Below are 26,197 nucleotides of genomic sequence, written 5' to 3'. Positions count from 1 at the left end.
ATACATAGCGAAGAAATACAATATTATTTCATCTCCAATCAATGATTTAGTCGATGCAAGAAATGTAATATTATGTTTGGAAGAACTGGAAAACAAATTGACGGATTTGGACGATGATATAGAAATGACTGTTGACGTGTATGATTTGTTAAGTGAATACAAAGTCCCAATTAAGCCTGACGATGAGAGACAGTTGAATTTACTTACCGAAACATATAAAAAACTCAAACTGGAGGTAATATCCATACTAAAATATCATTGAATATAAAGGACGCACTTATAAAAAGTAATTATAATATTAAAATATGGACGTTATTTTAAAGATGTGCAACGCACCGCAAAGATTGTTGGACAGGTATAAACCTTTGAACACGGAATTGCAAGAAGGCATATTAAATCTTAAGTCAGACATATACGTTTTTGATAAACAATTTGTCGAAAGAGGTCCTATGGTTGAAGGTCTAATGCCTTCTGAAGCAGCTGAGAGGTAAAACAGAAATATATATCTAATATTTTAGTGATTTTATTTTAGTTTTTTAAACTTATACTCGTTTGATTTACGTTTAGGGTTTTATTATTTCAAGACCGTTTTGAAGAGTTAGTCTCGTTGATGGAACGTTATCAAGATGGCGAGCGTTTATTTAAAATGCCAGTGACTTCATATCCCAAGTTGACTGAAACTAAACGAGTTTTCAACTTACTAAAAAAACTTTATGACCTATATAGTTCGGTTAATCGTTCAATACAAACTTGGTCGAGTACTCTATGGACCCGTTTAAAAGTAGACGAAATTATTGACAGTTTGTTAGATTACACCCAAAAATGTCGTAAACTACCTAAAGGTCTAAAGACATGGCCAACATATGAAGAATTAAAAAACAACATTGATGAATGGTCGGAAAAAATGATTTTAGTAGAAATGATGTTTAAGAATTCATTAAAACCAAGGCATTGGGAAATGATAGAAAAGGCGACTGGTACACTATTTCCTATAAACGAACGTGATTTTGCACTCAAGGATATTATATCTGCTCCTCTATTAAAAAATAAGGACGAGCTGGAAGACATATGTCAGACAGCTATCAAAGAGATCGACATAGAAGCGAAATTGCGACAAATAATATTTGATTGGTCGACCATAAAAATAGAAATGGCTCAATTTAAAAACAGAGGATTTTTACTTATAAAAGGACAAGAAATAGCGGAAGTCGTAGCCATACTGGAAGACTCGCAAATGGTTATGAGTTCATTAGCGTCCAATAGGTAACTTATTGAGAAATGTTTGTATTCTGAGCAAGACTAGGTGATGAAAGTTATAATGTTTTAAATTTCGAATTGAACGATGAATGTATTGATTTTACAATGTGTGTTTTTTTTTCTGTGTACATAACTTTTTGAGGCCCTACTTCCTTTAATGATTAAAAAAATTAAGAAAATATAAAAATGTTATGCAAAACCTGTTTTAGCAAAATTAATTTCTTCATTTTTTTAGAATTCATAAATGAATAATCGTAGAAACTTGAAAATGTCACTAAATACTTATATTATTATTGTCTGGCATGTTTTTCGAAATATTTTGACTCTTTGAGCTATTTATAAATATAAGAACTTATTAATTTTTTTTTTTAATTTTTTCTATGAATATCGATAAAAATGTATTCGTCGAGTCAACATTCTTGAATATGTAATACAAGATTTCACATAAATTTTTTTGAACTTATAAAAAATTATTAAAAATGCATAGGTCTAATTTTATTTTTTATGCATTTGAAGTAGAAATATTTACAAAATTCGTCAAAATCACAAAATTTTACAAATTATAACTGTTTTGTTGTAAAAATATCTCAAATTTATTTAGTCAAGATTTTAATTTCAATACAATGTTACAGTGTTCCTCATAAATAGTATCAAGCACATGGCCAGTATTTTATTTTTTTTTCAGTGAAGTAGATCTAAATATTTCTAAATGAAATTTTTATTTCTTATTGTTTTAATAAAAATGTGTTGATTTTTATAAAACAAGAAACTAGTTTAAAAACAGTTAATTAATTTACTATACAATGAAATATTTTTAGCAGTAAATAAAAATTATGATAAAATATTTGTAGGTATAATATTGCGTTCAAATCAGAAATAATGAATTGGGTCAAGAAATTCGCTGTAACCAGTCAAGTCTTGGAAAATTGGATTCTTGTGCAAAATCTTTGGATGTATTTAGAAGCTGTGTTTATGGGTGGTGACATATCTAAGCAGTTGCCACAAGAAACAAAACGTTTCACCGTAAATTATTTTATCTTTATTTTTATAAACGGTGCATTTATACGGTTTATGTTTAGGCTATAGATAAATTGTGGGTAACTTTGATGACCAAAGCACGATTTCTCGAAAACATTATTGAAATATGCACCGGAGATGGATCAATGGAAATTTTACTCCCGTATATGCTTGAACAGTTGGAATTGTGTCAAAAGTCATTAGCAGGGTATCACAACTTACTATTTTAAGCAGATTTATACTTGTCTTATTTATTTACGTGATTCTTGCATAGTTAGACCGTTTTTGAGACAAGCGTTTAATTAATATTAAATATGTACTTAATAACGGTTTATCAATTAGGTACTTGGACCAGAAAAGAAACATATTTTCAAGGTTTTACTTTATCTCGGACCCAGTTTTATTGGAAATTCTGGGCCAAGCTTCAAACTCCCATAAAATTGGACCTCATTTACTTAGTCTTTTTGATAATACAGCAAAACTAATATACAGCGAGAGCGAATATGATAAAGTGCTACAGATTGCATCTAAAGAAGGTGAAAAAATCTTATTAGAACACCCGGTGTTGTGCACTGGAGGAGTGGAAAATTGGCTAAATGTTTTGCTTAATGAATCAAAATTTTCCGTGAATCAAATTATAGCGAACGTGGATAACTACATTATGACAGACACACAATTCTCAATCATAACAATGGTTGAAAAATTTCCTGCTCAAGTGTGTATATAGTTTTAATTATTACAGATTTGAGTTATACCTGATACTTTATTTTCAGATGGGCCTCATCGGTTTACAATTGTTATGGACAATCCGTACAGAGTATGCTCTTAAAAACTCGACTATCATGAAAAAAATTATGAAAGACACTAATCAAGAATTTATTAAGCTCCTTAATATACTTATTGACGCTACCACTAAGAATCTAACCAAGGTTGAAAGATTAAACTACGAGACTTTAATTACGATTCACGTTCACCAAAGGTTTCAAAAATATCTGCGAACATTACTACGTGTCAGAAATTTAAATATATATGTAAATATTTCAGAGACATTTTCGAATCATTGTACCGCATGAAAATTACGAATTTACTTGATTTTGAATGGTTAAAACAAGAGAGGTTTTATTACACAGAAGAATTTGACCGATGCGAAGTACGCATAACCGACGTGTTATTTCTGTACCAAAATGAGTTCTTGGGCTGTTCGGATAGGCTCGTGATCACGCCACTTACCGATCGTTGTTACATCACCTTAGCCCAAGCAGTTGGTAAGAAATTAAAAATAAAAATTATGACAACATACAAGTCTATCATAATTATATCTTATTGTTACTTGGGGTGTAAAAATCAAAAAAAAAAAAAATCCCAGTGATTAGACAAATGAATGGGAAAATTTAACATAGAGCAATAAGAAAACGAAAATATTTATGCTACGCCAGTTTTTGACTAAGTCGTTTTTGTTTATATGCTATAATTTGAAAGGAAATAACTATAGTCATAGTGACTTAACCCTCAAATTAAATATTTAAAATATAATTTTCTAAACTTGCTATAACTATGAAAAATAGATCTTTTTTACCCAAACACATTGAACAAAATACACTTAAAATGCATCACGCTCATTTACGAATCATACTAAATGTATAAATTATTATGGGGATTCATAGGAATGAATATGGGCGGTGCACCGGCAGGACCCGCTGGAACAGGAAAAACTGAAACGACGAAAGATATGGGAAAATCTCTCGGAAAATATGTCGTTGTTTTCAATTGTTCAGATCAAATGGACTACCGTGGACTTGGTCGTATTTTCAAAGGCTTGGTGCACTCCGGTACGTGGGGTTGCTTTGATGAGTTCAACCGGATCGAACTTCCGGTACTTTCAGTGGCCGCTCAGCAAGTATACATTGTATTTATGGCTCGCAAAAGCAACAAAGAAACATTCGTTTTCAGGTATTCGAATATGATATGCGAAATGATGATTTATAACAATATTTTTCTTACTCTAGCGATGGAGATACAGTTCCCATGAACCAGGAATTTGCTATATTCCTGACCATGAATCCTGGATATGCTGGACGTCAAGAACTACCAGAAAACTTAAAAGTCCTTTTTCGAAGTGTAGCCATGATGGTACCCGACCGATTGGTAATTTATTTATCAGCTAATTAATTTGAATCATCCATATTACTATTATTAATATTATTACTAGACATTTAATAACTTTATTATGTTATTTACTATAAACTTTATTATTTTAATTAATGTAACAACAAGAACAGAACAAAACAAAATCAACTACATTGTTAAAAATATATTTTGTAGTGCATACGTTTGACAAAAACTAATAATTAATAATAATACCTACCACGTATAATAAACACTGTGTACAACTGTCACATATATGATTATTTTCATATCAAAACATTAATAATTAAAACTACACATATTTATAATAATAATCTGATGGTATTATCTATTTAACTGTTTATTTTTATTTCAATCGAACAAATCTAACTCCAAATTGAATATTATGATCTCAATGCACAGTGAATTATTTAATTATTATATTATTTTTTTCATTGAATTTAATCAAATATCATACTCTAGAGAAACAGTTGTACAAATATATGTAGAGTAAATAGTTGTTTATTATATATATTATATAAAGTATATTTTAGTTCACACGAATGTTTTCCATCTAATTAATACTTAAAAACTTAGTGAATATTTCAGATTTTTCTTTTGTCAGCCAAATCTAAATATATATATTATTATATTTACTACTTCATATTATAATGAAGTAACTATTTTATAGATAATTTAATTATTATTTAATTTGTTGTTTTTACGCAAATTTTATCGACGATTATTATAGCATTATTATATCATCGATAAATAATGAAAATAGAAATTTTTACGGGATTTTACAAAAAAAACAAATTAATAACAGGTTGTCGTATGTTTGTTATTAGATAATAATACGCGTGAAATTAGCAGCTTGTGGTTTTAAAAACAACCAACCCCTATCAAAAAAATTTTTCATACTATACCAGTTGTGCGAAGAACAATTGAGTAAACAGGTGCACTACGATTTTGGTCTACGTAATATACTGGCTGTTTTACGTACACTTGGCACTCAGAGGAGAAGCAACCCAAACGAAGCCGAAGAAACAATACTCATGAGAGTATTGAAGGGAATGAACGTTTCAAAGTTAGTCGATCAGGATGAAACCATTTTTTTGTCTTTGATCGAAGATTTGTTTGTTGGCATGAAATCAACTTCGACTACGTACAAAGATTTACAAACTGCCATACTAAGCTCGTGTGATGAGAAACAGTTGGTTAACCATCCTTCGTGGAATTTAAAAATCATTCAAGTATCTAATGACCTATAAAATATTGTTTATTCAGTTCGATAGTTTGTATTTATTTCGTTTTTTAGGTATACGAAACGTCTTTGGTGCGTCATGGGCTGATGATACTGGGACCTACTGGTTCTGGTAAAACCACTGCCATTCATTGTCTCTTATCGGCCTTGACCAAAACTGGACTGACTCACTTCGAGTATCGAATGAATCCAAAAGCAATTACGGCACCGCAGATGTTTGGGAGATTAGACGTGGCTACAAACGATTGGACTGATGGTATATTTTCGACGCTCTGGAGAAGAACGCTAAAGGTAAATTTTCGTTTTTTGAGAAAATAAATTGCAATATTTTGACATGATAGTCATTATACTATATTTTATTATACCCGTATTCAACCATAGCTGAGTTCAGACGAATACTGCTGGATAGTATTGGACGGTCCTGTAGATGCGGTTTGGATAGAAAATTTAAATTCAGTCTTAGACGATAACAAAACACTTACTTTGGCAAATGGCGACCGGATCGTCATGGCCCCTAACGCCAAACTTTGTTTTGAACCTGACAACGTGGACAATGCTTCTCCGGCCACCATATCTAGGATGGGAATGACTTTTTTCTCGTCCACCGTGTTATCGTGGAGAGTAATATTCGGAGTAAGTATTAAAGTTGTTTTTTTTTTAAATTTGATAACATAACTTATACCAAGGACGGTCAAACTTTTTTCGGCCGCGATCTATTAAAAATATACTTCACCTTTGAGGATCGACTTCGATAAAAAAAGTTTTTATTATTATTAAGTTACTATACCACCATAATTAATTTTCGCGAGCGCAGCCTAAAAATAAATTCTAGCACGATCGACTTTAAAATCGTTTGCGATCGACTGTTTGGCCGCCCCTGACTTATACTAATGCTTATAAGTTTTACTGTTAAGAAATTATCTGCTTCAAATAACTCGATTCTTAAGTTGTTAAATAATATCATCCATAAAAGGGTGATATTTTAAAAGTCTAATGTAGATCATAAGACATACCTTTATTAATCTTTTGTTTTACACCTGTATGTAAGTTGATCTAACCATTATTAACTTTTAATTATTAAATATAAACGAATACATTTATTTTAATAATCTTCTAAGCAGTTAAACATTAACACGCCTGTTAGGTCATCTTTTATCACTAATTATAAATACAGCATAAGAGTAATTAAAATTAATTTATTTTTACTATAAATAATATCTATTATTCTATTTATATATTATATAAAATATTAAGTTACGTAATAATATTTATTGTATGTGTTTTATTCTATCATAGTGTCCAGAGCTTTGTTAATAAATTTATTTTTCTATAAACAGTTAAAATAAATAAATACGTATGTGTAATGATATATATTATATAGTATAAATCATTCTATTTCAGGGATGGGGAAAAACTAAATCAACATATTTGTCCAATTGTTTTCAAGATATATTTGATAATTCTTACAACGAATTATTAAAAATGCTTCAATCTAGACTTTCACCCAAGATGGTTTTATTGGAACCACATTACATTCATCAAACATGTGATATACTCGACGGACTCTTAAACATGTTTCCTGAAATGCCAGGTAAATATTTCTAAGTGTCGAATGAGGTAATACATATAATTTTAAATAAATAATAATAAATATTATAATTGTATGATACAATTTAATAGATTTATCAAAAACAATATTATCACGGTTATATACGTTTGCAATCATGTGGAGCATCGCTGCCGTGTTAGAATCAGACAACAGATTATTACTGGAAGAGTTAATCTTAAACGATTTGACAGGAAAAATTAAAGTCCCAAAACTTAAAGTGCGTTAATTCAAAGAAAAGTGACTTGTTCATCGAAAAAAACCATTAAAACTTATCGATATCATATTTTCCATAGGAAGGAGAATCGATTTACGATTATACTATATCTAAAGACGGCGAATGGCAACACTGGGAAACGTTGATAGAGTCATATACGTACCCCAGTGATTATATACCAGTGTACGGTGATATACTGGTACCAAATTTAGACAACGTACGTACCATGTTTCTGATAACTTTGATCGCAAATCAAGAAAAAAACGTTCTATTAATCGGCGAACAAGGAACTGCAAAGACAGTAATGATCAAAAGTTATATGCAAGAGTTTGATCCCGAAGTGAGAATAAGCAAAATGCTTAACTTTTCCTCGGCTACCACCCCGAACATGTTTCAAGTGAGAAAAATAAGCACCAGCACTTTATACAAAAATAGTATTAAATATTAAAAAAAAAATAACATTGCTTATCCCTTCAATTAGAGTACTGTCGAAGGGTACACGGAGAAAAGATTTGGTACTACATATGGTCCTCCAGGTAATCGTAAAATGACAATATTCATCGATGACATTAACATGCCAATCATTAACGACTGGGGAGATCAGGTAATTATAAAAATATTAATTTACCATTTACGATACATACATTTAGACTTTAAACTCAATATATGATATTTATTTTATATTCCAAAAATATTCCTGTTTATTAATACATTAAGTTTATCGTTTCATGTTAACTTTTACAGTTACTGCTGTATTTTATCTTTATAAATTCGATTTTAAATGAAAATTATAAACGATTATAGGTATTATTTATATATTGACACCATACGGTCTTCTTTGAATAATCTCTTCTTATAGCAATACCAAACTCCACAGAAATTCGACCTTGACACAACTTTGTTAGTAGTATCCTTCGACGGGGTATACATCGCTCTTACACAATTCATCTCATGCCACTAATCGGGAGTATGTTTTTCATATTGCAATTGTGACATCCTTTCCATGAACCACCAGCCTCAATGGCTATAGTGGCTCTCATTTTAAAGATGCTTTCCTCCTTTAAGCCTCAACAGTAATATAACTTAATATTATTTTTCAATGTATTATAAATTACTTTAGTGTGTTTCATAGCAATATTTTATTCTTTAATTGTATTCTCTTTTAAATAATCAATCAACGGAACGTTATTTTTTGTTATCTTACTTACAAGCATGTCGTCTTTTCTTTAAATGAAACTCAAATTTATCTCTTTGCTCTAAAGAAAAAACTCTATTGCAGATCTTAATAACCATGCAAATTTTTTATACAAACTTAAACTTTTTTACCTGACCACTACTATTTAATTTTAAAATCATGTCTAGAAAATCACTTATTCTTGGCGCGTCTATGCATCCATCCATCCATACATTGTACATTCTCACTCCGACAAAGAGTACGCCAGACATTCTTTTAAAAATGAACTCTTTATCAATGCTTAATATGTTTGACATCTTAACATAAACACCTATCTCAAAGATTTACATGGTTACCGCTCGCGTAATAAATAAATACTGGCTGCATCTTTTTAGTCTGATCGTAATCTCAAAAAGTATAAGATAACCTACCAAACTATTGATGTATAAGTTACTATTTTAAGGCGTACAACTATGGGAGTCAGCCAAAATATCCAATACCAATTTTATTCAACAGTTCTAATTTAAAATTCTTCGAATCATCTCAAAAGCTCTATTCCGTGTTTCTAATAAATAATCTTTTTTTTCAGATTTTATTTTCCATTCAAAGCGCTTCATTTACAGATTAACTCAATATCTCAACCTTCTTATCAGCCTATTATCATCTGTAACTATTCCAAGGAATCCCAAGTGGTGTCTTGGCCTGAAAATCTATAAACGAAAACAAACGTAGATCTCTATCAGTTATACGTCTAATACAACTACTATTATGGTTATTATAACTAATACTGCATAAAAACGTATCTACCTATTAGAAGGTCTCCTTAAACTTTCATTAAATTTTATCGATTACAGTCTGTGACATTAAAACTGGCCCCTAATCGTCCCAAACAGTATAGCCTTTTCGTCTCAGAAGTCCATAATATCATTAAATTAATTACCACGTCTTTTAAATAAAGACTTAATTTACTAAAAAAAACTAAAATATTTTAGAAACCTATTTGTATATTTAAAAGGTACTGTGGTTAGGATGCATGAAAAACTATAATTGACAATACGCGCGGTACTGGAACAGCCGCATAATATGCAATAAGCGGTTTCATGTCATAGGTTATAAGTGTGTTATTCAACTCTGTAACAGATGGCCTGATAAATAATTTCATAAAAAAATTCAACGTTTTCCATCTGTTTTTTTTTTTTTTTGTTAATATCAGGATTTGAATAGATCTTAATATTTTTTCTCAGTGAACCAAAATTTGTATAAGTGCTCAAGATGGCAGATTAAAACACGTTAAAATAATAGTATAGTGATCACAACAATCTTGTACAAATGTACAATGTATTTTATACATGATTTTTTTAAATTTGTACCTGACCAGGTGACGAACGAGATTACGCGCCAGCTTCTTGAAAACAAGGGATTTTACTCTCTGACCAAACCTGGTGACTACGTCAATATCGTGGGCGTCAATATGCTAGGCGCCATGATACATCCAGGCGGTGGCCGAAATGACGTGCCGCCCCGGCTTAAGCGGCAGTTTTGTATATTCAACTGCACGTTACCATCAAACACGTCCATGGACAAAATATTCGGAGCATTAGGTTGTGGATACTTTTGCATGGAGCGGTTTAATGATCAGGTCGTGCGGTTCTTACCCAGCCTGGTAACACTTACCCGAATCGTGTGGCAGAAGACCAAGCAAAAGCTATTACCAACTCCGGCCAACTTCCACTACGTGTTCAACCTGCGTGATCTGTCCCGTATCTGGGAAGGTATGTTGCAGGTATGCTCTGCCGAGTGCCCGGACGTCCGGATGCTGTTGCGGTTGTGGTGCCACGAACTACAGCGCGTTATCTATGACAAGCTGACCAGCACACAGGATAAAGACTGGTTTTTGAAGACAATTCAATCCTCGGCTGAAAAGTTTCTTGGCCGCGAGAGCTACAAAATGATGCCGACTAATATGCAAACGATAGTCTTTGTTGATTTTATGCGGGACATGGCTGACCCGACTGGCGACGAGCCCGACGACTTTGTACCCGAGACGCCAAATATTTACGAGAACATTGAAGAGTACGTACAAAATATCTACATAGTTTTTTTTTTTTAAAATACATATTTTAGAATAAATAATATTAATATAATATAATACTAAACTATAGTTTTTAATATCACTTTTATTCTACATTTTATAGTTTTGAAGTATTAAAAAATAGAATGCTGATGTTTATGGGTCAGATGAAAGAAGCGACTCGTGGTACTGTAGTAGATTTAGTCTTTTTCAGAGACTGTATGGTACATCTGATTATCATATCTCGTATACTGAGGATACCTCGTGGAAACGGTTTACTTGTAGGCGTCGGAGGTTCAGGTCGGAGATCAGTAACCACTTTGGCATCATATATTGCTAAATACAAACAACATTCAATCTTTCTAACAAGGTTATTATTGAATACTCATAAATTATTATGGTGATTTATAGTATTTTTTATTATTTGATTGTCCATGCATTGAATATTTAATACATTTTAATTATAAAACCGACTGTTTATTTTAAAATTTATAGATCATATAATGTCAATAATTTCTTGGACGATATCAGAATACTTTATAGATTCGCTGGAATTGAAGATATGAAAACTACATTCATATTCACTGATAACGATATTAAAGAAGAATCTTTCCTTGAATATATTAATAACATACTGAGTTCAGGAGAAGTGGCTAATTTGTTCCCCAAAGATGAACTTGAAGAAATGTTGAACAGTATAACTCCGTTATTTAAAAAGAAATCACCAAGAGGAAATCCATCAATGGACAACTTGTATCAATTTTTCATTAAACAAGCTATGAACAATTTACATTTAGTTTTATGTTTTTCACCAGTAAGCATATATAAACTAATAAATCCTCTTCTTAAGTCAGTGTGTAATTTTTTCACTGTATGAAAAACACAGTAAATTAATTAATATTCCTCATAAACGATACAGTTAATTTTAATATTTAACATTGAAACACATTTACTTGTAATGTTTTAATAAAAACAAGTTTTTATGTTTTAATTTTCAACATAGATTTACTTATGTTTATGGTTATAAAATAGTTAGGTTTGGAGCGGCCTTTTAAATTCGACTCTTAAAAGTGTCAACGAAAACAAAGTGAATTGAATTATATTAATTTTTTTTTTTTTTGTTTATAGATTGGTGAAAGTTTTCGTTTACGTTCATTAAAGTTTCCCGGTATTATATCTGGTTGTATTATTGATTGGTATACTGCTTGGCCCGCAGATGCACTACTAGCAGTATCTCATTATTTTCTAGATGACTTCTCTGTGGTCGGCACAATAGAGGAAAAGACATCATTAATACAATTGCTTGGAATTATACACGATAATGTTGCAAAAGATTGTACGAATTACTTCCAAAGGTAAGTGTCAGTGTATTATACTATAATAATTTTTTAACTAACTAGTGTGTTATAACTTATATAACCATACTTTTCAAAAGCCTACTTGCATCTATATTTTTGTCAGTTGTAATATATTATAATTTTAAAATACTAAATCATACATAATAATAATAATTAACAACCATATAATGTAAAGTTATCCGCCAATCAGCGTATTTAATCCTTCTCTCAAGGTTTCGTCGAAAAATATTTGTAACACCAAAGTCATTCCTTTCGTTTGTAAATGACTACAAGATTTTGTATGTAAAAAATATACATGAAATTGAGCAAATGAAAATGCAAAGAATTTTGGGATTAGAGAAACTTGCCGACGCCTCGATTCAAGTGGGAAGGCTGAAAGAAGAACTGACAGAAAAAGAAAAAGAAATGGCCATCGCAACAGAAGCCAGTACAGAGGTAGAGTTCTAAAGACATAGATTAATATTTTCGATACATAATATTTTAGACTTATAAATCGGCTCACACAGGTGACAACTAAAGTCAACGTCGTGGTTAAAGCTGCTGAAATAAGTAAAGCGGAAGTAGCCGTCGTGAAAGATCGAGCCGAGTTGTTATTAAAGAGCATTTCAAAAGAAAAAAAGATCGCCGAAATAAAACTTGCTAAAGCTAAACCAGCTTTAGATGCTGCAGAAGCAGCTTTATTGGTATAATTAATAATTACACTTGGTTAAATATCATAAAAATATTTTAAAATCTTACAATAGGTATTCATTTTTCCTCTATTAAACATACAATAAATAATTAAATTAGAATGTTTAGTATCTACAACAATAAAAAAAAAAATTAATTTCCAGACTCTAACAGCAACTGATATAGCTACCGTGCGGAAATTGGGTAAGCCACCTTACTTAATTACAATGATTATGGATTCCGTACTCATATTTTTTCAACGAAAATTACTGAAAGTCATATTGGATACAACCAAAATGTTTTTAGAACCCAATTGGAAGGAATCTTTAAAAGTAAATCTTCAACTTGCCACATATTTTATTAACGGTAAGATTAATACTTAAGTGATAATTTATTTTATTTTAGTTAATGTCTGACACAAGATTTCTACACAACCTTCAAAACTATCCAAAAAATCAGATCAATGGAGAAACAATTGATCTATTGCAACCATATTTCAAGTACCAAGACTATACATTTGAAAAAGCGAAATTGGCATGTGGAAATGTAGCCGGACTTCTTAGTTGGACATTGGCCATGTCAGATTTCTATAATGTAAACAAAGAAGTACTTCCATTGATTTCGAATTTAGCAAAACAAGAAGGTAAACACATCCAAGCTAAAGAGCAATTAAAAGCTGCGGAGACAATAGCTTTTGAAAAAAATAAGGAGTTATTGGAAGCAAAACGAAAGTTAAATGCAGCTTTAAGTTCACAGCAACTAATTCAAACTGAAGCAAATAAATGTAAGAATAAAATGACGTCGGCAACAGCACTTATTGAAGGTTTAGAAGGAGAAAGAAAGAGATGGAAACATCAGTTGGCGGGTTTTAATTTGGAAATTAAATATTCATTAGGAGATATCGTCATACTGACAGCATTTTTAAATTATTCTGGACCATTCAACCAAGAATATAGAACGAACATTTTGCAATCGTGGTATGATCAATTGAACGAAAAGAGCATTCCAAATTCCCCAAATCTGAATGTGTCTGAAAAATTAGCTGATCCTCCAACTATTAGCGAATGGAATCTCCAAGGATTGCCAAACGACGAACTATCAATTCAAAACGGTATTATTGTAACAAAATCATCAAAATATCCAATTATGATAGATCCACAGAGTCAAGGAATAGCTTGGATTAAAAATAAAGAATCGGTAAATAATATGGTTGTTACTACCTTTGATGATAAATATTTTAGAAATTATCTTGAAGATAGTTTATCACTGGGAAAACCATTACTTATCCACGATTTACAGCAAGATGTCGACCCGATAATAAATAACGTTCTAGAAAAAAACTATTACGTAAAAGGTAAATTTGTGAATGTATTATTAGGAGATAAAGAAATCGACGTGAGTGAAGATTTTCGATTATATCTTACTTCAAAACTTGGAAATCCATCGTATCCTCCGGAACTCTATGCCAAATGTGTAATCATCGATTTTACTGTAACCATTAAAGGATTGGAAGATCAATTATTAAGTAGAGTAATCGAAATCGAGAAAAAAGAATTAGAACAGGAGCGTATTGAATTAATTGCCGAAGTGACTTCTCAAAAACGAAAAATGCTGAAGTTAGAACACGACCTTCTGATAAAATTAACTACTGTAAAAGGGTCATTGGTAGACGACGAATCGGTTTTATATACTTTGAATAAAACCAAGGATACGGCTACTGATGTCAGTGAAAAGATAGAGGTTGCGAACAAAACACAAGCTTCAATAAGTGTAATGCGTGAACAGTACCGTCCAATTGCCACTCGAGGTTCAGTTCTATACTTTTTAATCGTAGAAATGGGAATGGTAAATCCCATGTATCAGAACTCGTTACAACAGTTCTTAGAACAGTTTGATATATCGTTATCAAACTCCGAAAAAACTGTTTTGCTCGAACGCAGAATAAACAACATCATTGAATACTTGACTTATGCTATATACAAATATAAGTGCCGTGGTTTATATGAGAAGCACAAAATACTTTTTACTATACTCATGACACTCAAAATAGATCTGGAAAGAGGGAAAATCACTAGAAACCAGTTTGAATATTTTATCAAGGGTGGCGCTTCGGTTGATATAACTTCCATCAAGCCTAAACCATTTGATTGGGTGACTGATATTTGTTGGATGAACTTAGGTTTATTGCAAACCATTCCGCCGTTCCAATCAATATTGACCGCGGTTGAAATAAATGGAAGCTCGTGGAAAAAATGGTACGAGAAAAGCAGTCCGGAAAAAGAAAAAATGCCAGATGGATTTGACAGGCTCGACGTGTTCGAAAGGCTATTAATGGTGAGAGCGTGGTGTCCGGACAGGACGATGAACCAAGCATTTGCCTACATCAAAGAATCGCTAGGGTCTCAATTCATAGAAACTGTGATGTTCGATATTGAAGAGATGTATCTCGAATCCAAAAGTACTACGCCAATGATTTGTTTCCTGAGTATGGGTTCTGATCCTAGTAACCTTGTAGAAAATACTGCAAAAAAATTAGAAATACCGTTCTATTCCGTGTCTATGGGTCAAGGACAAGAAGTACATGCCGAGAGATTAATGAAGGAATGTGCAGCCAATGTGAGTATTTACTATTTAATATGTATATATTGCAAAAAAAAATTATATTACCTATATTATCTACATAGATTTTTAATATACGTGACATATCTATTTAGGGTGGATGGGTATTACTTCAAAATTGTCATTTGTGTTTGAATTTTATGCAAGAAACATTTACATATATAAACACACAAGTTGCCAAGTCTAATCAAGAAAACTTTAGAATATGGATAACTACAGAAGTGCATCCCAAATTCTCTATATCACTTCTGCAAATATCAATACATTTTACGTATGAACCTCCAGAAGGTAAAACACCTAAGAGTAAATTTCTTAAATAACTTACGAGATAAAATTTTAATATCCAATAATTCAAGTAGAAAATTAATTAATTTTATTTACTATTCACAATTTTGAACGAATGAAATATGTCAGTAAATTAAAATTCAATAATAACTCGTCGGGGAAATGTTATACACTAGGTTATTTATGTATTTAATTACAAATGTATATTTAGGATTAAGAGCCGGATTGATGAGAACTTTTATCAATATGGGAGATGACACATTGATCTACTCCAGCATAATGCAATATAAACCGATATTGTATGTAATTTCCTTTCTCCATTCGGTCGTTCAAGAGCGTAGAAAGTTTGGGCCTGTCGGTTGGAATATACCATACGAATTCAACACGTCGGATTGGTACTCATCGACCTTATACTTACAAAAAATGGTCGACGACATGGAATCCACCTCTGAAATCAACTGGGTCGCTTTAAGGTAAATTACTAGGTCAAGGATCTTATAAATAACATTCTAAATAATAAATTTAGTAAAATACCATTAAAAACTTATCTGTTAACAGATACAAATAATTAGGTAATTAAAATATTTTGCTCACGTGTTTATTTAAGTTTTTCTATATCTATCTTGCTATTATTCTAGAGCACACAACAAAAATAAAAATAATTTTTACGTTCAAATACTCTCCTTACTAAGGAGTATAGATTTTTGTTAGAGATAAACTTGCGCTACTAGCTATTAATACTAATTAGTATCATTCGAATAAAACCAATTAAGTGGTTTTTTTATATGACGTTGAAATTATTTTAACATTACGATGTATTACGGTTACAGATACATGTTAGCCGAAGTGCATTACGGCGGCCGTGTAACCGATGATTATGACCGACGACTATTAAACAATTTTACCAAACTTTGGTTTACCAACGAAATATTTAGCAAACAGTTTTGTTTCTACGAAGGATACAACGTGTTGGTTTTTAATAAACTAGCTGAGTATCTATCAGCGATCGATGAAATGCCTCTGAAAGATCCTCCACAAGCATGTGGACTTCACCCAAACACCGATATTACGTGAGCATTGAATGTCATCAGTACATGATATTATGATAATATGATATATATATAAATAAACCCAATAAAATATTATCTATATTTTGCAATAACCAATAAGTTTTTAGATACCAAACTAATATGGTTCAAGAAATGTTTAATACTATTATAATGATTCAGCCAAAAGGTTCTAGCGGTGGTAATGAAGTGACCCGTGAAGAAAAAGTGTACAATACGAGTTCGGATTTGCTGGACAAGCTACCGCTTGCTTTCAACATGTTTACCATCAAAGAAAGGTAATTATAAATTAAAATATTTTTTAATAATTATAATGATAACATTAAAAATGCAATTGTTTATAATACACAAATAAATATTTCCGAATTATAATAGATTAACGTTGATGGGTCCGACGCAACCTATGAACATATTCTTAGGACAAGAAATCGATCGTATCCAAAAGGTTACCAAAATAGTAAAAAATACTTTGGAAGATCTTTTATTAGCAATTGATGGAATAATCATTATGAACGAAGTAAATTGATTACAATAGTTATGTGAATGAGGGTAGTATATTAGTATATACATACTAAATTTACTTAAGTTCCAAGTCGTCTACCTTTGTTTTCAATTGTTAACATTTGGCCTTTTAATTTATAAAAATGTTTGTAATACAAGATTAAAATATAAGAAAAAAACCTTTGAAATAAATATTAAAAAATAATATACTAATTATTTCTGTCAAAAAGAAAAAAAGAAATTATTGCAGTAATATTTTTATACTCTAAATACTAATCAAAACACCCGTGTAGATAAATTGTGTTATTAACAATTTTCAAGCATTAGTGAGTATAATACTCACACGAATTGTGTTGAGCAATATAATTTTTTTATACTAATTCAGTACTTAAAATTTTAACTGAAATATTTAAATATAATGACTATTGAAAATTATTTTATTTATTTTTTTTTAATCTATTCTAGTTTCTTCTATTGCGTATTTTATAATAACATACAACGATTTGTAACTGTAGGTTTTGTCTGAAACATTGGATGATTTGTACGATGGTCGCATCCCTACACACTGGCTAAGGGCCTCTTGGACTTCTTCGACTATCGGTTTTTGGTTTAACGAGTTGCTGAACCGACACAGCCAAATCACGACGTGGGTGTTCAGGGAAAAACCGGCGCAATTTTGGATGACGGGTTTCTTTAACCCACAGGGATTCCTCACGGCGATGAAACAAGAAATATCCAGAGCCCACAAAGGCTGGACACTGGACAACATCGTGCTCGAGAACGAAGTAACGTTGTACTATAAACAAGACGTTAAAAAGGCACCACTGGTAAGTATAAAATATTATGATTCAAAGCTGTGTCTTCCTTCATTTCCACTCATAATATCTGTTATTGGGTATACATTAGTTTTTTATGGATATTTTGTACCATTTAAATTCATTACGATATTTAATTGATATTTTCCCTAGTGGAAGATTAATAACATAGAAACAAATCATTGGGTAATATTTAAATATTCACGAACAATTAATATAAGTCGCATTACCTATACGACGTTGCTGGTGTGCGTCGTCACTCCGCGAATAAATAATATTCGACCGCTTAGCGGTTTGTTTGTATTGCATTACAATAAATTTGTACAGCAGTGTTTGTAAACATGTTACAAAGTAATATTAGGTAGACTTCTTATAGTTATACACAAATAGCATAGTGTTCAGTTAGAGCAGGGACATTTACGTTGTTATCATATTACCACTATTACCACACTATAATAGCTAATGGTTATTAATTAAAAATGTTAAAAATAATAAAACTACTGAATTTAACTGAAAAAAGGTACTTATATGGGGAAGGCCTAATACTTATAATCAGAAGGTCTTCCGGGATTTTCCAGGTGGCTGGTGGGGGCAAGTACGCACCTGAATACAGTTACAAAATACAAAATCAATTTTTTCGAAAACTGGTTTTAAAAATAATTCCCGTCATTCATCAATATTGGTTTTGTTTTACATGATAATTTTTAAGAGTATTAGCCATTAGGATTTTTTACTGTGCTAAAAGGGTATTGCGGACAAAAAAAAAAAAAACTAGGTAAACACAATAAGTTAATAACCAGCCCACCAATCATTAATATTTTTCCATTTTGCCCGACCCGCAGGAAGGCGTTTATGTATATGGACTGTTCTTGGACGGGGCAAGTTGGAACAGGAAACAGAAGGAACTGCAAGAGTCGCTCCATAAGATCATGTTTACAGAAATGCCCGTCATACACATATATGCGATAAATACAATCGGAAACAAGTTAATGCCCGGCTACGAGTGTCCCGTATATAAAAAGCCATCAAGAACAGGATTAACGTACGTGTGCGAATTACGTCTCAAGTCGCCAAAGGACACGTTAGAAGCTCACTGGATATCTAGAGGTGTCGCTCTTCTGTGTGACATAAAATAATGCATATTTTGTAAAAAAATTTATAATAAACAATACAATATAAATAGCAACACCTTGCTTTTGAATATATTTATCACTGCTGAAGTGACAACTATTGATCTAAAGGTAATATATTATTTTTAAATAATTTATAAGTTTAGAAGAGTTAGTAAAAGTGAGTATAACGCGATAAGACATATGAGATATTTTTTATACTTGTGTACTCGAATTATAAAAGAAAAAGGTAACTTAAACGATCGAAGAACCACGTGCCTTGACCAATAAAAAAATAAATAATTTATTATAGCCTATATATTGTGTGTAAGCTACGTACATAGTGGGGATATCTATTACCAAAAGTCTATAAGAGGAGAAAATACATAGTAATAAATATGAATTTTGAATGTATAGATAATTTAAAGGAGATTTATTTTATTTTACTTAATAATTGAGAATCTTTATCTTCTATTTTAATTTTTACTAGTTAAAACATTACTGAGACTGTTTATTATTTAAATTTTACGTTTTTGCAGGTATATTTTATAGAGTAATGTAAATTTTCCTAAATCTAATATCTCATAATAACAACGACAAACCAAACCAATATATACTTAATTTGACAAGTCTGAAATATTATTTTATTAGAAGGGGTGTGTTGATTAATAAATGCTCCATATTTTTGGTATAATAAAAAATAAAAACTTACTGCGTTTCAGATGTATTATTGCTTAGAGATCGTAAATTGTATATTCGAAAGATTATTTACTTACGTTATAAAATGATTTTTATACATTTATATTATGTTTTATTCAACTGTGCGAATTCATCGACGTTAACTATATTAATATCACTCGTAAAAATATTTATTTTTTTATTTTAGTTAGTGGTTACCGATTTTACTATTTTACAATAACCTAATCACAATACCGCGAGAACTGTACTCGGTAAAAGTCGACGCGGTACACAACATTGCCTAGCAACATCCTGGGTTCATAGGATATAATAAAGTAATCATTTAAATTTTATTTTTATTATCTATATGTTGACTCAATGTATTGCGTATTGTTCTGTGTAAATATTGTTTTATGTTGGCTTCACGATTGTCTCCGGCAACCCACTTGGGCACTACGACATGAATCTGAACGTCGTTGTGTTTAATTCATTTTATATTAATACGTTACAAGCCAATATTTATACGTTTCTGTCATGACGTATGTAATATTTTTTAGAAAAAAAAAAGGTTATTTCAATTTAACATACGCGCGTGAATGTTAGGTTGCTTCCATTAAAATAGAACGCCTTTTTTAAAATCATTATTCTGTTCCTGAAGGATTAATAATATATTTTTGATTGTATGACATTAGTTTTTATTACAATTTATTAGAGCGTGGCTGCGTAATTTACAATTATCTTCTGACTTCTGTACATGAGTATGTAACGAAATTCAAATCTTCAATGTTTTGTTTGATATAACGTTAGCTTTTATTTGTACAATAGTTTTTTTTTTTACATATATTAATTTATATTACATTATTTTCTTTTCTTTTCTGACTTATTGTCAGTTTAATACAATTTAAAAAAAAAAGGGATTATAACAATTGTATGGGTTGAAATATTTTATGGTGACTTACAATATAGATCAGGCTTCAGCTTTTTTTGGTTTCGTATGTGTTAAGATGTTGGTGCTTCTTCCTTGCACACGTTTTCGTTGAAAAGTTTGAAATGCACGGGGTGGTATGTACTAATAGTGGATCGCAAATTCTACCGTACTTATATTACACGTATGTAGTAATGTATGGTAGAATATACGACAAACGCCTCGTTTAACCGAGTGTTGTCCCCAACTTGAAGTGAACCTCAAATGGGCATCTTAGTTCGTCGCGACTATAGTTAGTCTGGTAGCTCTAAGATCGCTCGGTATTACCGTATGAAGGTCGTTTAATGCCTTCCAATGTACTGTTGACCAGCTTCGGGAATAAGTGTAGAGTAGAGAGAGAGAGAATGTGTATTGGTGGTGGCTCCGACGGTCTTATATGTAGTTTACGGGTCCATTGACATTGGTATCTTGAAATGTGAATTTTGACGTTTTAAATATTTTCCTGATGATTTTTGAGTGTTCAAATTATTTTTAGATTTTTCTTGAGATTTTTTACTTGCAATAGGTATTTGGTGTTTTTGTTAAATATAGATTGTGACCGGTGAGAAAAAATAAAGAATGATGTGAAAAATTGTGATGAAATAACGGTGGCGGGGAAACGGCATCTATGTTGTTCGTGATTTGATCGCGATTGATTATCGGTGCGTTTTTGGATGTGCATCGCGTCAATGTACGACACAAGAGCGCAAAACTTGTGTAACACGTGATCTTATCTCTTTATAAGTAACGAATTTCAATGATTTTGAGTACAAAGTAGCTTGTTTGTTTAAGACTTATAATCAAATAATAATTAAGGGCCGGAGCGAGGGCAGTGCAACCGGTGCACCTGCACAGGGCCCCGTGGAAGCGGAGATCACTTCAGAAAAACAAATCATTAGCGACTAAATATTATAGTTTAGAAAAGATAACATTATTAATTATAATATTACGTTCTACAAACAACAGTTGAATTAATAATAGTTTGATAATAGCCTAGGGAACAGTACTAAATGCATTGTATATATAATAATACTAGTTATTTACATAATGACATGTTAAAATAAAAAAAATTTTATTATGTTTAACCATATTATGGTCGATAGCATCTTTTAATTTAGTTAATTATGGGCATTTTCGTGGTATCCAACGTAAAGTGATTAACCAAAGAGTTTAAGTAGACCATGTCGAATGTCGTCATGCCGATATTATTTTGGGATCTCAATATCTTTATTTAATTTACTCAAACTAAGAAGTAAAAGAGTATATATTTAATAATAATTTTGTATGTTATTAAATTTGAACTATTTTGCACGGGGTCTCGTAATTTTTAGCGCCGACAACCAATTACATATATACTTATAAACAAACATAACACGAAAAAACTGATATTTTCATGTAGTCCGTCTAAGAAAAGGCTCATTTTTTTAAGTTGTAAAGGCAACTAGTCTTGTTAAATGATAGCCAAATGTTAATCCGAATAAAACAGTAATATTGCAAAAATTGTTTGTTCGCAATTCACCGATATCGATGAATTTTTTTAATTATAATATTTCAAGCATTGTATTTTTATCGAATATTTTCCATTTTTTAACTACGCAAACTATACATAATTAAATAAAAATGTCTTTATTTTTTTTTTATTATTTTTATTATTTTTGACATATTTTACATGGGTGTTTACGGGTTTGTATACTATTTTGTTTTTTAGAGCAAAAATTTAATTTGCCGGGAAACGTAGAAAATATTAATTTTTAAAAATTTCCAATTTTTTAACTTTTTTTCAAATTAATTAAAATCTAATGTTAATTTTTTTTTTTATTTAAAAATGTTTGAGTTTAGTATTTAACACCTAAGCTATTTTATCTAAATTTATTTTGTATATGAAAAATATAATAGAAACATATAAATCGTGTACAAGGGTTTGAAAAAAATCATCGATCCCAATGGTACGTACACTTTATGTTGAGCTAAAAGAAATGTTCCAAACGTTTACGAAAAAAAGAGAAGACCTATTAAAACTAATCGATGATCAAAAATTTAAAATAAGACAGTAGCCAATTTGATTTCGGTATCGAGGATTTGAAAAGTCGTTTGAAAAAACATTTAAAATTGTTATCGAAGAAACACCAGACTTTGTGAATAAAGTTGAATTGTTAAAGATGTGTCGAAACACTGAAAATGGACGATTTGGATCTCGAAACAGTGTACATCAGTACATTTAAAAATATAAACATTTGTAAATAACGCTACATAATAATTATTAATCTCGAGGTGTTTGTCAATAAATACTGATGATATTAAAATGTTAATTTTAAACTACAAAAATTTGTACTATGCGGTTAGAGATAATTTACCATTTACATGTATCACTTGTCCACGACTTCTTGTCAAATTATGGGGATTTATAGCGATTATAAATGAAAAATTCAAAACGACGATGAAATTTTTTTTTTGATAAAATCTTTGATAAAAACACTTATAGTTTTTTTCAAACAATATCTACATAATTTGACGAGAAGTCGTAGACAAGTGATATATAAATGGCAAATTATCTCTAACCGCAGAATACAAATTTCTTGTCGATGAATTAGTAAACTGTTTCCTGCTAATATTTTAAAACATATTATGCAGACACTCTTAAAATTACGATGAACTATGTAGGTGTTCATGTATTTAATAATATTTTGTAAAAAAAAAAAAATCATTATTGTATACACTCCTAATAAAAATAATAATTTATTAAGTAATAATATTATAAACAATAATAATAAGTAGATACCTATACAATGTACAAACAAATACAAAAATGAAAAAATCTAAAATAATTTTTATACCAAAACTTTTTTCGTAGTCGGTGTTCAAGACTTTTCTGCATGTCATATACGTATACTTTACTACTAATTATTTTGAGTGATTACATCTATGGCTTCGTTAGTTCGTTCATAAGTTTTTCAACATCGATTATTTTTATAGTGGTATTTTTGAGAAGCCACCTCAACTTTCACCTGTGTCCTGATCAATTCGATGATATTATACTGACAGTAATAGGCGGAAGTCTGACCACTTTATGACCCATTTTATAAGCCACAGCTCATCCAACTGATAGCGTTATTTCTCTCGTGGTTTTGCAATTTTAAAATTTTCTCCGAGTTCAGCTAAAGTTTCTACCTGAGAAAATTCGGTACCTTTATCAGCCATTTTTGAACGTCAGCTCTTCTCGTGTTCGACTTTGATACGTTTTCGACCAGTACGCTATGATGTGAAATATTGTCCACAACGATTACACATGTGGCTCCTCTTAAAGTTTCAGCATATTTTCAAACCAACTACGAAATATTTCACTATCCATTAGTGAATAGTAATCACCGTCATTTTTACTTCTAAATACTAATTTAGACTAGCAATAAAACCAAATTTAACTGCTTCAGCATGACATTATACTACGAGATGACCTCCTTTACCGGATGGAACTCTAAACCCTCACAACTATTCATTTTTCTAAGACTGTTTCTCGAATGGTACTGGTTCACCAGAATCTGATCCAAATAAATAACAGGTCTCGCCGTGTTACTATTAAAACGTAGAGTACACATTTTGTCTCCGTTTTAAAATTGTCGAAAATTACTAAACTTTTTATATATCAAATTTAAGGAACGCAAAATTTTTTGTAGCGAAGATTTAGATCCTTCAAAGTTATTATTTTTTTTTTTTGCAGAGAATAACATATTTTCTCAAAAGTTGAATATTTACTCATAACAATATTTCTGTTATTTGTATCTATGTCAGTAGAAGCTCGTTCTATATGAAGCACAATAATATAATAGTAAATTTAAAAAAATTTCCACTACAGTTTTTGACGTTTACCAGTGCGTTCGTTTATGGTAAGACAATTTTTTTAAATCATGGAAAATATCGCTCTATTATATAATAGGTTCATAATATAAACTGACAATACCTTTAAATTAATTTTGATGATTCATTGAAAATATCATTATACAATTATAAATATACGTAAAAGTTTTAAGCTCCCAAGAATAATATTTTTATATTACATCAAAATAACTAAAATTGTATTTTTTTCGTATAAATATCTAATTTCATCAACATTTTAACTTCAAATGTCTTCAAAAAAAAAAAAAAAACCGCTGGTATATATTTTAAAGATTTTTTTGAATTTAGTAATAATTACTCATGCGGAATATTTTATTATATTTTTAGCTATAAAATTTAACATTTTATAAATTTTAATCTATAAAATATTTTGGAAATTTTTACGAATTTTATCAAAGTTTGAACATTGAAAAAACGTTAATAAAAAGAAAATTGTCCATACGAGTTATTAATATTTTTATATTGCTATAAGAAAAATGTTTGTACGATTTTGTATTACGTTTGCATAATTTTAAACAAAGACTTAATTTTTTTATCAACATTAAAAACAATTCTAAAAATTTTAATGCCTATAGAATATAAACAGCTTAAAGTTTTTCTAAATATTCAAGAAATTTCATCGGTTTAGAAAATAATAATTTTAGTGTCGGTGGAATATTTTAAGTTTTATGATTAATATTTTATGAATTATAACTGAATTTTAACACATTTTTTTTTTTTTTTTTTTTGTTGAATATTTTAAAAATGCTGAGAATTTTTTACCTCTCAAAAGTATCAACTAGATCCAGTTTGCCTAATCAGAAACCGAAATTGTTTCATAAGACTAAAATTATTTTTTTTCTACAATTTTTGTACACAAGTACAAAAAATATTTCTTATGGCTATTATCGCTCAAGAACAAATATCTCACGTCAAAACGATTAAACCCAAATGCCCCATTCCTATATTATTTATACAGTAGTTACGATACATTTTTACTCATAATCTACAAAGTAGGGTATATTTTTCCATTTTTTTATTCCTATATTTTTATCTTTCCTCTTATTAAATCGTCTAGTTACCGCGATATCTTAGAATTATTTTATATATTATGCAATTCTATAGTAATACCTATACTCTGTAGCAATACGTTTGCACATAATCACACTGCAGATTACTGAATTTATAGTTATGCATACGATACTTGGAAATTAGCAGTGTTACTATAACTGTTTATTGTTTATTTAGGTACGTAATTTTATAGTTTAATCGCATGAAAAACCAATGAATGTTGTTTAAAACACTCATTATAGTTATTACTACGTATACATGCGTATCGCAGCTTTAAAAATAACATGATTATTGTAGGTTATACTAAATACTTACATATTTTACATTTTATTAAAATTCAGTTACAGGCGTAAATTGTATAAAGAACATTTACAAAACAAAATTATACAATAATATTACGACAAAATTAATAATAATAATAATAATAAAAACAACAATTTTCCTAAACGATTTCAGAGAAT

General features: G+C 30.4%; 1 protein-coding gene across 1 annotated transcript; it reads left to right on the top strand.

The window, feature by feature from the left end:
- Positions 1-392: 392 nt before the first annotated feature.
- LOC112603688 (dynein heavy chain 5, axonemal) lies at positions 393-19,180 on the top strand. The gene is made up of 30 exons (XM_025352380.1): positions 393-487; positions 568-1,263; positions 2,109-2,280; positions 2,337-2,482; positions 2,617-2,991; positions 3,319-3,539; positions 3,939-4,224; positions 4,281-4,419; positions 5,247-5,651; positions 5,717-5,953; positions 6,044-6,295; positions 7,064-7,253; positions 7,343-7,488; positions 7,565-7,882; positions 7,967-8,089; positions 10,038-10,732; positions 10,855-11,100; positions 11,226-11,544; positions 11,859-12,085; positions 12,301-12,523; positions 12,595-12,771; positions 12,922-13,089; positions 13,163-15,373; positions 15,472-15,664; positions 15,873-16,134; positions 16,492-16,731; positions 16,839-17,006; positions 17,104-17,245; positions 17,745-18,056; positions 18,887-19,180. Exons 1-30 carry the CDS (start codon positions 450-452, stop codon positions 19,178-19,180), a joined length of 9,621 nt encoding a protein of 3,206 aa, XP_025208165.1. The 5' UTR covers positions 393-449.
- Positions 19,181-26,197: the final 7,017 nt, after the last annotated feature.

The sequence above is a fragment of the Melanaphis sacchari genome, unplaced genomic scaffold (assembly GCF_002803265.2).
Source record: "Melanaphis sacchari strain LSU unplaced genomic scaffold, SCAv2.0 Contig10_pilon_pilon, whole genome shotgun sequence".
In the NCBI taxonomy this organism is placed as follows: Eukaryota; Metazoa; Arthropoda; class Insecta; order Hemiptera; family Aphididae; genus Melanaphis; species Melanaphis sacchari.
Note: the sequence above shows the minus strand (reverse complement) of the source record. Positions and strands in the feature narration are given on the sequence as shown.